This window comes from Oreochromis niloticus, linkage group LG9, assembly GCF_001858045.2.
Source record: "Oreochromis niloticus isolate F11D_XX linkage group LG9, O_niloticus_UMD_NMBU, whole genome shotgun sequence".
NCBI lineage: Eukaryota > Metazoa > Chordata > Actinopteri > Cichliformes > Cichlidae > Oreochromis > Oreochromis niloticus.
The window spans coordinates 31,059,379-31,072,932 of NC_031974.2; the positions used below are offsets into that span (position 1 = coordinate 31,059,379).

General features: G+C 37.7%; 1 protein-coding gene across 1 annotated transcript in view; it reads right to left on the bottom strand.

The window, feature by feature from the left end:
- Positions 1-13,554, bottom strand: part of cubn (cubilin (intrinsic factor-cobalamin receptor)) — a 75,724-nt gene that overhangs the window by 59,531 nt on the left and 2,639 nt on the right. The window contains exons 2-16 of the mRNA XM_005460453.4: positions 13,411-13,540; positions 11,230-11,325; positions 10,976-11,014; positions 10,772-10,873; positions 10,258-10,361; positions 9,390-9,516; positions 9,136-9,304; positions 7,716-7,847; positions 7,068-7,163; positions 6,660-6,784; positions 4,864-5,056; positions 4,334-4,452; positions 3,869-4,103; positions 2,539-2,720; positions 2,075-2,237 (exon numbers count right to left, since the gene is read on the bottom strand). Of these exons, the coding sequence (XP_005460510.1) occupies positions 2,075-2,237; positions 2,539-2,720; positions 3,869-4,103; positions 4,334-4,452; positions 4,864-5,056; positions 6,660-6,784; positions 7,068-7,163; positions 7,716-7,847; positions 9,136-9,304; positions 9,390-9,516; positions 10,258-10,361; positions 10,772-10,873; positions 10,976-11,014; positions 11,230-11,325; positions 13,411-13,540 (2,012 nt within the window). The remainder of the gene's footprint in view (positions 1-2,074; positions 2,238-2,538; positions 2,721-3,868; positions 4,104-4,333; positions 4,453-4,863; positions 5,057-6,659; positions 6,785-7,067; positions 7,164-7,715; positions 7,848-9,135; positions 9,305-9,389; positions 9,517-10,257; positions 10,362-10,771; positions 10,874-10,975; positions 11,015-11,229; positions 11,326-13,410; positions 13,541-13,554) is intronic.

Consider the following 13,554-nt stretch of genomic DNA (forward strand, 5'->3'; position numbering starts at 1 on the left):
GTTAGAAGCACAACACAATTCACAAAGCAGGATATTGACACTGCTAGGAATAATCAAACCAAGCATCCAAGAATTGCATTGCACAGATAATACTGTTAATAAATATGTTAATGATAATAATGACAACTGACAATTACAGCATTTATCCAAACTCTGTACAAATTGTAGGCACACAAAAATGCAAAACATTGAATATATTTTTTAGGATATACAAAACATAAAGTGTTAGGAAAATCACCCTTATTGTTTTTTTCTAAAACAGGTCCAGATCCCATAAAATAGCCCTTAAGTATATGCAAGTGCAATATGAAACTAAGGGGGCCAAAACCCCCATGGGAATAATGCGTCTCAAATCCCCTAAAAAGTACAACTGTAAGGATGTTTCTCAGTCCAGAACTGTTCTCTCTGCACTAAAATATTTCATTTCATTTTAAGTTCCATTTTTTTTCCACTTTTAGCTACAATTTAGCTTAACATGAAACAAATAATTTTGACCAAATATAATTAAAAAAATGGACCAGAACTACAGCATGAAGGACACAAGATGGCAGCAGGAGAGCATACGACAGTCAATGATGCTATACTGTATCAGAAGTAATACAATTATTAACAGGACAGTTGCAGTTGGTTAATTTTGGGGGGGGGGGAAGAAAACAGGGGATTTGCTAATTTCACGGACATGGACTGCTAAATAATTGGACTGATCAGCTGTTGTCCATTTAAGGCCTGATTATTTTCAGGATAGGGTCCAAAGTTCAATGTTGTCTTCCCTCTATTCCTCTTTTCTTGCCATTCTTCTGCCATTTCGCTTTGAAGCGCATTGCACAGCATGTGAAACTACTGTCACAGTATTAAAGAAACAGACACCAAATTATTTTGCAGCTGGTATTACAGAGCAAATTTAGAATTAGGTTACATTTTTATCACATCTTCATCTGGCCTTGCAAAGAAATCTCACTCTTCAAGAATGCACTCCTAAATCTCTGTGATGAAGCAGTAACTGAAGCACAAAACATAAAACATGCTTTCTTTCTGCACAACAATTTTGGAGCAAGCCTGGCCTTACAGTAAGTGCCAAAAATGGTTGCAAGCAATACATAAAAGGTACATATCTACAGTTTCTTCAAGATCTTAGGGATAAACATCAGGCTACAGTTTACTGCTTCTCTGTTTATATATGCTAAATGAAAAGTGTTTAATACAAACAATTATATATCTGTCTTACAGTCAGGGCCAAAATTACCGGAACCCCTGGAATTTTTCCAGAAAATGCAACATTTCTCCCAGAAAATTGTTAAAATTACAAATGCTTTGGTATACACGTGATTATTTCCTTTATGTGTAGTGGATCAACATAAAAAAACAGAAGAAAAAGCCAAATTGGACAGTGTTTCACAGAAAACTCCAAAACTAACATTTGATTGCATGCCCTTTGGAAAAAATAACTGCAATCAATCACTTTCTATAACCATCAACAAGCTGGTTACACCTCTCAGCTGGAAGTTTAGACCACTCTTCTTTTGCAAACTGCTCAAGGTCTCTGAGATTTGAAGGGCGCCTTCTCCCAACAACAATTTTGAGATCTCTCCATTAGTGTTCAATCATATTTAGATCCGGACTCATTGCTGGCCACTTTAGAACTCTCCACCGCTATGTCTTCTACCATTTCTGGGTGCTTTTAGAGGCGTGTTTGGGGTCATTGTCCTGCTGGAAGACCCGTGACCTCTGACGCAGACCCAGCTTTCTGACACTGGGCCCTGCATTGCGCCCCAAAATGTTTTGGTAGTCTTCAGATTTCATGATGTCTTGCACACAACCAAGGCTTTTTTGGAGTTTTTAGAATTTTTGGAGTTTTGCATAAAACATTGTCAAATTTGGCTTTTTTTCTCTGTATTTTGTGTTGATCCACCACACATAAAGGAAATAAACACGTGTATAACAAAACATTTGTAATTGTAACAATGTTGTAACAAAGAAATGGTGCATTTTCTGGAAAAATTCCAGTGGTGCCGATAATTCTGGGCATGACTGTATACACTTAACCAAGCTAAACTCAGTATGACTGGTTTCTTACTTGGTGATGTTGTGTATGTGATGTGGAAACCTCGGTCAGAGACAGAGAAGTCAGAGTGGAAGTGAATCCATGCTGCTGGGCCAGTGGTCTGTATGGGGGGTGGAGATGCAGTACTACAGTACTTTCCTAAAACCGGATCTTCAGATAGAAGGCCATCCCGAATCTATTACATTTGGTGACACAAAACAATAGAGGAAAAACTGTAAGGATGAAAAAGTAGTAGTTTCAGCCTATGCACATACCTCCTAAAATAGCAAACTGTAGCAAACACGAGTAAGACGGAATAATTTCAGTGTTTTCATTTCAGCAGTATGGCTGCATTTAACCCCGCTTTACAGTGTAGATAGGTATAAGTGTCAGGTCTGAGTGAGATAATGTGGTCAAAAAGAGGACTGTCCCAGCAAATATGGACACAACACAAAAACATGCTTTCAAAGTGAAATGGGTAATGTGCCATTTCTTACCTCTAGAAAGTCAAAGTTGCAGTTAGGATGATGTTCAAGACTTAGAGTCCCGAATGCAAAAGTAATGAGAAGGCCAGGGTCCACTGTTACTGTCCAGTAGCAGTCCCGACTAGGTGGGTAGTTTCCAGGATAACCAGGTGAATTAATGTTGCCATATGGGGCAGTTAGTTCCTCTCCACACACTGAGATTAGAAATGCATTTAAAGGAATAAATCAACATTATTCATACAACTGTTGTTTTCTATTAACTTAACAGGAAAATATTGTTCATTTGCACACAATGTGCATATGGGTCATAAAATGTAAGTATGATCAAATAAATAAAACACAAGCTCCCATGCCTAACTCAGTAACAGAAACCAAGATCTCTCAAAATTAAAACTGAGACATTACTAATTGTAACGGACCAGATTTATTAACCCTCTGTGTCATATCAAACACCTCACTGGGTCTTAAAAAGTTACTGCCAGGATTTACAAAAAAGCCATAGCGTCAATTTTGCAACTGAATGTAATTTTGGGGTATTATTGAACATGTATTTGTAGGAATTTCAGTTATAGAGCACAAAATATTATTACGCCTACTGGTGTTGGCCAGAGGGGCCGATGGCCGATGGCGCGATATGGCAGCCTCGCCTCTGTCAGTCTGCCCCGGGGCAGCTGTGGCTACAACTGTAGCTTGCCTTCACCAGTGTATGAATGTGAGAGTGAATGAATAGTGGTATTGTAAAGTGCTTTGAGGGGTCCCGAAAAGCGCTATATAAATGCAATCCATTATTATTATTATTTATTATTATTAGGAGAAAATTTAAAGGAGTCACATAAATATGATTTACTAAGGTCTGCAGCACACAAGTCATGACACCGAAAAAAGCAAATCTAATTTTGTGTGGTTCTAATAGGTGTTCATTTATTTGAAATGATAAGGACTGCAAGAAGAGGGGTGATGTAATGTAAATATGACACATACATACATTTGGCATCATATGGGCATTCATTTACAATATGGATGTCATTTTAAAAGACAGCACAGCACGTAAAGCTGTGCTTAGCTTTTTGGTTATCAACTACTAATTAAAAGTGTAACGAAAACACTCACAAACAACTTTGCTTATTTATGACCCACAAATTTGCACTGTTCTTGGCCATTACTGAAATGAACTGGCTGCGTCTTCGTTATTTATTTATTTATTCATTTAAATATATAAATTTGTTTTTTCATTTGTTGGCACATTTAATTGCAATTGCAACCTCATGCAAAAAAATTTTTTCCTGCTTCAAGCTTCAAAATATTTCAAATTTCAAAACCAAAACACTTGAACTGTACTGACCTGGGTCCTGAGACTGCCAAGCAACTGTGAAGCCACCGGCACTGACAGAGTGGTCAGAGCGAAACCAGAAGTACAAAGAATTATGGGAGCTGTAGAGCTCCGCAGGGCTATTTTGGCCACAGTATTTTCCGATCATGTAAGCTGAAGCACTCTCCCCGTCGTGAATCTGAAGGAAGTCAAAGTTGCAGTTGGCACTGTTCTCCAGATCAAAGAATGGAAAGGTAATGCGCAGGATCTAGAAGAAAAGACAGAAAATAAATGACTAATTAGTAAACATTAGTAAGGGCCAAAGATTTGTAAACATTTAACACATTTCATTGCACCTCCATATTTACTACCACCTCACAAACCAAAATCATGAAAATATGAAATAAAACAGAACAAAACAAACAAAAAAACTTTTTTTTTTGTCTAGAATTTCAAAGAAGCTGTCCGTATGGAAATTTGAGAGGAACAGGAACACACCTTGTTTGCATCAGTGTGGATCACCCATGCACAGCTGACCTCGTGATCATATTCATCATGACCTGGGGTGTTAGGATAACTGAAGGAACCAGCAGGGCCAGTCAGGTACCCTCCACAAACTGCAACACACATTCACACTGGTTTTTAACCTTTATCATCTTCCTTGTGAGAGAAGCTAGCTTGCATGCTGCTGAAGTTTGAAATCATCTTTACTGGTTGGCGATTATGTTTCTTAAGCTTTAACCACATACCATTTTAAAGGACATGTCATGTTAACGTAGTTTGAAGCGTAAGGCTATGATTTATCTGTGTAATAATAAAAACAAAATAATCCACTCCAGTTCTATTTCTGTAAAACAAAGTGATTTTTGAGTCACTCGGCCACAGACAGATGTGCAGTGCAGAATAAATCTGCACTTTGCAGCTTATTTTCTATGCTCTCTGTGTTTTCCTCTCCGTGTCACATTCACTCTCCTCTCCTCATCTATTTTCAGTTTATCCACACCCTCTCAGCCCATCCTTCCCATTACCTTGCTGAGGAGTCTGACAGAGCTCGCCAGTCCATTGGGTGGTGCAAGTACACGTGAAACCATTAATGCCATCGGTACACGTTCCTCCATTCTGACAGGGATTGCTTGAGCATTCATTGATATTCTGGTCACAGTTCACGCCTTCCCAGCCAGAGTTGCAGTTGCAGATGTAGCCAGGATTTGAGGTGATGTCCTGTGGTAGCATAAGTTTTATGTTTGCAAAGGGATTTGTCTTTGGTTTCATATCAAGGATTTATTAGGCATTCAAAGATTCATTCAGTAAATATAAAAACACATTTCAAATAAATATGACACAACAAAAAACAATTTAAAAAATATCTTGTGGGACATTTTATTTCACTATTGATTCAGTCAGATTCAGAATTATTTATATAGCGCAAATTTCCAACAAAAATGAAAGTTTTAGGCCTAATCTGAAAAGTAAAAATAGAGCGTCTGTCTCCCAAATGCAAAGTGCTAGCTAGAGGACCCTGGTATCTGAAGGCTCTGGCTCACATTCTACTTTTAAAAACTCTAGGAACCAAAAATACAGTGCACCTGGAAAACATTCACACATTTTGTCATGTCACAGCCTTATTCCAAAATCGATTTATTTATTGTTATATACTATTTATTCTTTTTATATGTCCGACAAAAGTGGGTTTTCAGTTTCTATACCGTATGTCAATATCCGGAGTGTGATTAGGACAATGAATGGGATCATTTACGTTTTGAAAGAAGCCAGTTGGGTATAATAAAAAATAAAATGCAGTGTTGAGACTGTCATTTTCAACATCTCCATGGATGATAAATCACCCAGAATAGTTATTTCACTTTTTTAATTGTCCAGTGAGAAAGACTGCATCTTCTCCTCTGCATGTGCTTTGAGGATTCAGACTTAAGGTCATGATTCATTTATTTATTTATTTAAATCCTGTCCTGTCTGGCAGCTTCTGCAATCAGAATTATGATATGAATGCACTGTTGTGCCAAACACATTTTGCTTTTCCAAGGCACATCTTATTCATATCTGCATGCTAATCCCGGCAGGAGAAGAAGCGAGGCCATAGATCGGGCACTCATGGCCGGGGGGTGGGAGTCCCAGAGAACCCCGCTAGAGCCCAGCTACCCTGGTGCAAGCTGAGATCAGGGTCTCAGGGCCCCAGCCACCCTACACGACAAGGCAGCCAAAGAGGGCACAGACCCCCAGACCACAGAAAAGCTATGCTTCCCGGTCGGGAGACAGAACCCACCACCACAAGCAGCTCAGGCCCACCCCAGTCACCCACCACCACCAACTGAGGCAGAGACCCAGATACTCCAAAAAGGCAACCGCAGTTCTCCAGTCTCCAGGGAGCCAATAGACCCCAGTACTCCCAGAGATCGCCTGATGATTCATTTGAACTAACATATTAATCCTGCTGTAACTAGGTCTGGGCAAAGCAGAGTGAATTTGTTAATCATTTATGAAATAATTTACTAACAGGAACTTAGAAGTGAGAAACTTACTGTTAAATAGTCCACATTTAGTTAATTTACTGTTTGGTGTAGTTGAGGGTATTATTATAATATTCTTTTATTGTGAAATGTTCTACTTAATTTGTTCTTGCTGATTTTTGGTTTGTTTTTGAGGGTCTGGGAACAAACAGTCTCTGTGGAGATGGGGGGTTTTGGGATGACAGGAGGAATGAAGCTACAGGGAGTCATATAAGACTCCACGGAAGTGTTGTTTACAGACAGAATTCTTTTCCTAATTTTTACTCCAGAATAACAAATATGCACATGCACACACTCACCACACACTGCCCATTGACACAGGGGTTGTTGGTCTGACAGATGTTACTGGTTTGGGTACAACCAGTTGGTCCATATCCATTGCCTATGTAGCCTGGTGGGCAGGTACAGACCGGGAGACTGGATCCTGGTGGATGCAAGAGATTTGAATAGAAAGGGGCTTGATCAGACTTGGTGACTACTGAAGATGTTTGGGGAATCAGATGAGCAGATGCATACATAACTCTTAATTGAGCAAAATTTCAGGAAGAAGTACCGAAAGAAGAAATAAGTAGTACTTTATTTCCTTCTTTCAGTAGTAAGTCGGTATTATTTGCTCATGCTTCATTCTTATTTGATTGACATATGAAGCAGTAAACCCATGGTTCTTTTTTCTTTTCTTTTGTTTATTCTTTGTTCATTTTTCCTACCAGGGCTGGAGCTGCAGGTGGCTAATGGGTAACAGCCTCCATTGTTAGTATCACAGATGTTAGACTGTGTGCATGTTTTCCCATCTCCTTCATAGCCTGCAAAAACAGAGGAGTTATGAGTTATCAGTGCAAATGACACTTTGTGCTCTCAAAATTGTGGCTTTCACATCTGGGGAGCCACAGTCAGTCACCCAGCTATTTGACTAAGTAACAAAAATATTTCTATTTTTAACAGACAAGAGTTACAAAGAGTTTTTACAGGCAGATACTCAACATGCAGTAATAAACAATTTTTCACAGCTATAATATTTACATTTGAAAGAATTAGAGTTTAAATATCTAGAGTTCTATTGCACTTTGTATTAAAAATGAAACTAAATTAGTTTTGTCTACACCACATAGCTTGTAATTTTTTCTCTTACAGCTACAGTATTGTGTATTTTGTATTGTGGTATGTTATATAGTATCTTAGACCAGGTGCTGTCAGGCTATGTGGTGCCCTCAAAATGTTTTATTGAAAAAGGTAGCTTTTTACTTGGGTTAAATACACCAGCAATTTCAGGGATTAAGTGGAGCCAAGCTGTAGAAGCTACAGGTCATCTTCCTGCACATATGCATGATATTCAGTATTGTTCTCTGCTGAGTTACCTGGAGGACAGGGACCGCAGTGAAAAGAGCCCATGGTGTTCAAGCACTGAACCATTGGAGTAGTGGAGCAGCCGCCATTATTGGTCAAACATTCATCCACATCCTGACAGCTATAACCATTTCCTTGCCAGCCTAAGACATGTCAGAGAAAATGAGAGGAAAAATCTTAAATCTATTTATATGCACAAATCTCAACAACTCATTAGCAAACTGGGATAGCATCAAGATGCAAAATGCTATTTAACTTTACAAGGTTTAAAACAAATCTTGGAACATCATTTCTAATTACTTGTAAAAATCTCATAAAAAACACATTTTACTGATAATAGCACATAATAAACATGTTGAATGTTTAACTGAGACATTTTACTACTTCATGAAAAATATTAACTCAGTCTGAATTTAATGGCACATGTCTCATAAAAGTTGCGATGTCATATGACTGTATACAGGCAGAGTTTCTCAGAAGTAAAGATGGGCAGAGGCACACCAATCTGCAAAAAAAAAAACAAAAAAAAAACTGTGTCTATGAATTGTGGAAAATTTTCAGAATGTTCTTGAACTGAAAATTGTGAAGATTTTGAACATCTCATCATCTACATTACATATTATCATCAAAATCTTGTTGGAAAAATCTCTTTGTGCAAGGGACAGAGCTAAGAAGGTTCTTAAGGGAATCAAGTTTTACTGCATTAAAAACAGGTGTGATTCTGTTACAGGATTCTGTCTTGGGAACACTTTCAGAAATAACTGTCTGTGAACACAGTTTGCTGTGTCATCCATAAATGCAGGTTAAAGTTCTGTTATGCAAAAAAGAAATCCTGTAACGCAGTTGTCTTCTCTGAGCCAAAGCTCATTTGCAATGAACTTGGCTAAAGTAGAAAACTGTTCTGTGGTGCTAAATCAAACAGTACATCAAACAAACAAAAAATCCAACAAAGAAGATTTAGGCCTCTTGACAGGTAGAATCACAAACCAGAGAACAGTCCAGTATCTGCTATTCCCATTTTCCAGAAGTTTATGAACTGTTGTTAAAAGAAGGTGGAATGCTGCACAGTGGTAAAAATGTTTCAACTTTTTGAGACGTGTTGCTGCCATCAAATTACATATTTTTACATGAAATAGTAAAATGTCTTCATTCCATCCATTCATCCATTTCTGATGTAGGATTTTAATAACCTGACAAGTGTTAACTGTAAATAAACCATAGTAAGTGACAACAACAAAAAACATCAAATGGCTTAATTAGTGCTTAACACTTGTGTAGTATAAAGCCGCCATCACTGCAAAGAATAGTATTAAAAGCTAATGCTCTGAACAAATAGTTACATTAATTGTTTTAGCATCAATTGTCTCTCCTGTCTCCAAATGCTAATTTAGAACTGGCTATACTGCGGTTTGTTATGTTATTAAGCACTACCAGAGGGACAGGCTCCACAATAGAAGGATCCCTGGGTGTTGTAGCAAGGAACAGCTGGGTTGGTTGAACAAGGCTTGTTGGGAAGGTTACATTCATCAACATCAGCCACACACGCTGGGTTCCCAGCTGGAGCTTCCCACCCACTCTCACAAATGCACTGGTATTTAGGCTGTTAATTAGCAAAAGTCAGTGAGAAACCTTAACAACAACAGATTGATAGATAGATAGATATCTTAGGATAGGCGAGTAGTTACCTGTCCAGCTATGACTCGATCTGCATCAATGCATAAGCCATGTACACACAAGTCACTGCCTGCGTTCCTGCAGTCATCATAACGCATGGTACAGAGAGTCCCATGCCATTCTGGAGAACAGCTGCAACTGCATACAAAGAGGAGCATGATCATATGGGGTATGTGTTTTCCTGACTGGGCTTCAGGCTAAAACCTGAATGGTCAGATTTCACAAAACTGATCAGAAAGGCTTACAGTGCAAAAGAATGACAACCCAAAATGCACTGAAAAAGCAATCCAAGACCTTTTCAAGGGAAATGGCCAAGTGAGTCACTTGATCTCTACCCAGTACAGCATGCTGTTAAGTTATTGAATACAAGCAGTGACTGAAGGTGGCTGCTGTAAAGGCCTGGCAGAGCATCAGAAACAACTTTTGTTGATGTTCATGGGTTCTAGACTTTAGTCACTGGATTTTCATTCAAGTGTTAAAAAAAAACTTAATTATTTCATTTCAAATTCACTGTGAAGGTGTACAGAGGTAGAATTACAAAAACTTTCTTTGTCCACTGTTTGTAAAGCTAGTTGTGTGTTAGAAGGTAAGGACACACTATACTGGACCTCTGCTGTCTAATCATACATATACACAATACTAATACAAAGTGTGTACTATGAGTGCATCTGGCATTCATTCTTCACACTGCTTGATAAGTAAACACTACTCCTAATGGCATCAAGGTTTCTTGAAAAATGGAAATCCTCCAAGATGTGGAGGAGAAAGTCTTATGGATCAAAAGATAGATGAGAAAAGAAGACACGAGGAGACATAAGCCAGCATAATGTAAAGCACTCATAGAATTAGTAAGTAAAAAGAGGAAGGCATAAGACTTACGTGAATGATCCAGCAGTGTTGACACAGGTTGCCCCATTCTGACAGCCTTGCGACGTTCCTGAATAGACCTGACATTCATTTACATCTGTTGCACAGTTAGGACCCTAACACACAGACACACAAACACATACAGAGAGAGAGGGAGAGAGAGAGAGTATTATTTTATTTAGTAATATCACACCCACGTGTTAATCCATCCATTCTCTTCTGCACATCCATATCAGGGTTGCAGACATATAGCCATTCACCCTTCACATTCACACCTAAGAGCAATTTAGAATAATCACTGAACCTAACCCCACTAACTGCATGTCTTTGGAGCATGCAGACATGCGGATACAGGGAGAACATGCAAACTCTACACAGAAAGGTCCATCCACACGGTGGACTCGAACCAGGGACTTTTTTTGCTGCGAGGCAACAGTCCTAACCACCGACTTTGGTAAATGTCTACAATCCATACATACCAACCTGTAAAAGTTATGAAGAATATGAAAAGCAATACTGAACTCACCCCCCAGTTGCTGGGACATATACAGTGATATGAGTTTAATAAGTTGAGACATGTTCCTCCATTTTGACAGGGATTACTGCTGCAAGACACCCTCTGGACTGTCTGCAAGGGGAAACAAGGGAAGACATGATATCTAAGGTATGGTAAACAGATTAAGCCATGACCATCAACTTCAATAGAAGTTCTTGACTTTTTCTGACTCACCTCTTCAAGTGTAACCACTTTATTCTCAAGTGTTGAAACCTGAAAAGAAAGAAAAGAGGCAGTGTAAATATGTTTGATGACAATGGCTACATTTTTCATTATAATCACTTCATTTTACTAAATCAAAATTATTCATGGAACAATAAAAGGAATGAAGTGAACATAATGAAATAAGTAACACAAACAGTAGTAAATAAGTTAATGGCAATATTAAAAATGATTTTATTTACCACCAGGAACTACCTTTGTCCTACCTTCGTATCAAGCTGGTTTAGCTTGTTGGTGATATCAGGAGGGATGGCTCCTCCGTGAGATTTAATGTCGTCAATGTCATCTTTGTTGGTTTTAATCTGCATTTAGAAATTCCACGACAGACGGTTCAGTATTAAAAAGCTTTAAAAAAGGGATCTAAAAAATGATTTGATTCTTTTTGTTAGTCATATTTCACTTGTGAATAAATTTATCAGATAAGAATAGAGTAAATGAGGTAAAAAAGAAACTATTCACATGTTTGCATTTTTAGATTAGCTCAATAAACTAGATATATTTTAGATTTTTAAATATTTTTGGTCTCCATTCACCTGGCTGCCATTCTCATTCAAACTTAAGAATTTACTTCCCATCATCATCACTATCCTGAAAATTATTAAAAAAGGCTAAAGCTTTTATTTATGCAATAAAATATTTTACCATCCACCTAATGTACATTCATATGAAAAAAATACTGCAGAAACATTTTTGCAAACATTTACAATAATCATGTGTGTTTGTTTTTTTAGCCTTTTAGGGCCTGCTCTGGACTTATACTAGAGTATTTTTCAGATCTTCTGTGCCCTGTCATAATGTCAGGTCCTTAGCCAAGGCTCTTTTAATTATTTTATACAAGCATTTAATTTGCCTGTTTTTGAATTTATGCTGCCAGTCCCCTTTTGCCTTTATTGTTTCTTAAATGTTTTGGGGCGGCTTGTTTTCTACCTAGTCTTGTGAAGCACTTTGCAAATTTGTCTGTTTGTTTCCAGTGGGTTTGCTTACTTGATTTTTATTGATTTATTGTTTGGAAAAGGCTTTTACCAATTTAACTATATTATAGAGTTATTACACCTGCTTTTAGGTTTTACTTACGTATTTATTTTTATTAACTATAAAAACCTTGGGAGTAACAGGCTTGACATGCAGTCATGCTGCAGTTGATGCAAATGTGGGAAAGTACTCTCCAAGAAGCAACATCATCTAATTATCAGAATATGTCTATTACTTTGAAAGAAGTTGTAATCGTAATATGTGTCAACACATTAATTTGATTGCTAAAAATGTATGAAATTTGATTACCATTTGATATTTTTAGGCTCACATAAACATGTCTCCATTTTACACACAAACTTACAGGGGAGAATTATAAATCATAGTATTTGAGTATTAGTTTTCCAGGTATAGATAGGGTTCCTCCTGCAACCCTGATAAGGATAAGCATGGAGATTATAGCTGTGTGTCTGTCAGAACGTCTGTGTTTATTTATGTCATATATAAAATGATGAAGTGAAATAAACTAAAAATAAACAACGACATCTAGCCCACCTTCTGCTCAAGACCCAAGCATAACCACACCCTAATTACAGTGGTCATAATACAGCAGCACAATTTAGAAATCTTTGAGCTATAACTCAAAAATGTTCCTCCCCAAACATAAACAAAAAAACCCCATTTATTTGATCTATATTAGGCTTAGCAGCTATTCAAAAAACGATTAATCAAAAAAATGTTGAAAGATTGTGTGTGCGCATGTATGATGGACTGCATTTAATGCCGTACAGCTGTAATCCTGGATCCACTGACTCAAATGTATCTAGCCCTGAGCTTTGGTCTTGCTTTGTTGGCTTCCTAACTTGTTAATGATTCACAGTGTCATATGATGAGCAGCAGTGTTTGGTCATTAAAAGGTGAGATGTTATAATCACACACTTCCAAAAGTCAGAGAGAGTTTATTGGGTTGAGAAATCAGAAAAATTGCTTTACTGTTTCAGTACAGGTGGCAGTACAAACATTTGTTTTAACTACTAGATTGAAACAAAAGCATCAAAGTAATTAGTGATTGGATAAGACAGTGAACTGTTATCTGTGCGAGCATACCTGTCTGCTAGGAATGGAAAAATTACATATTATAAACATTATTTGCGCTTTTCAAACAATTTGTTATTTTCTATTCACTTTTTTAGGATGCCATTCACTAACAATATGACATGACCTTTGCTTCTGTTTTTTGAGGCTGTCCCTGGGTGTTTCAAAACGTGGATGTTATATACCATGGCATCATGGTATATAACCATCACAATCGTTGTGCCTTAAGTCACTTACTATCATTGAAATGATGATCGCACGAAGGCAGTGATCTTGTGAAACAACAGGAGAAGAATATTTGCTAGTAAAAGAAAGCTTACTTGACTCAAAAGTTGGGTGAGGTCTTCATTTCCCACTATAACCCGGCCTGATGCTGAGGTCTGGAAACGGATTTCTTTATTGTCACCAGTTGTGAAGACAAGGTGACCATTATCTGACACCATGGATGGCCTAAAGATTCAAAT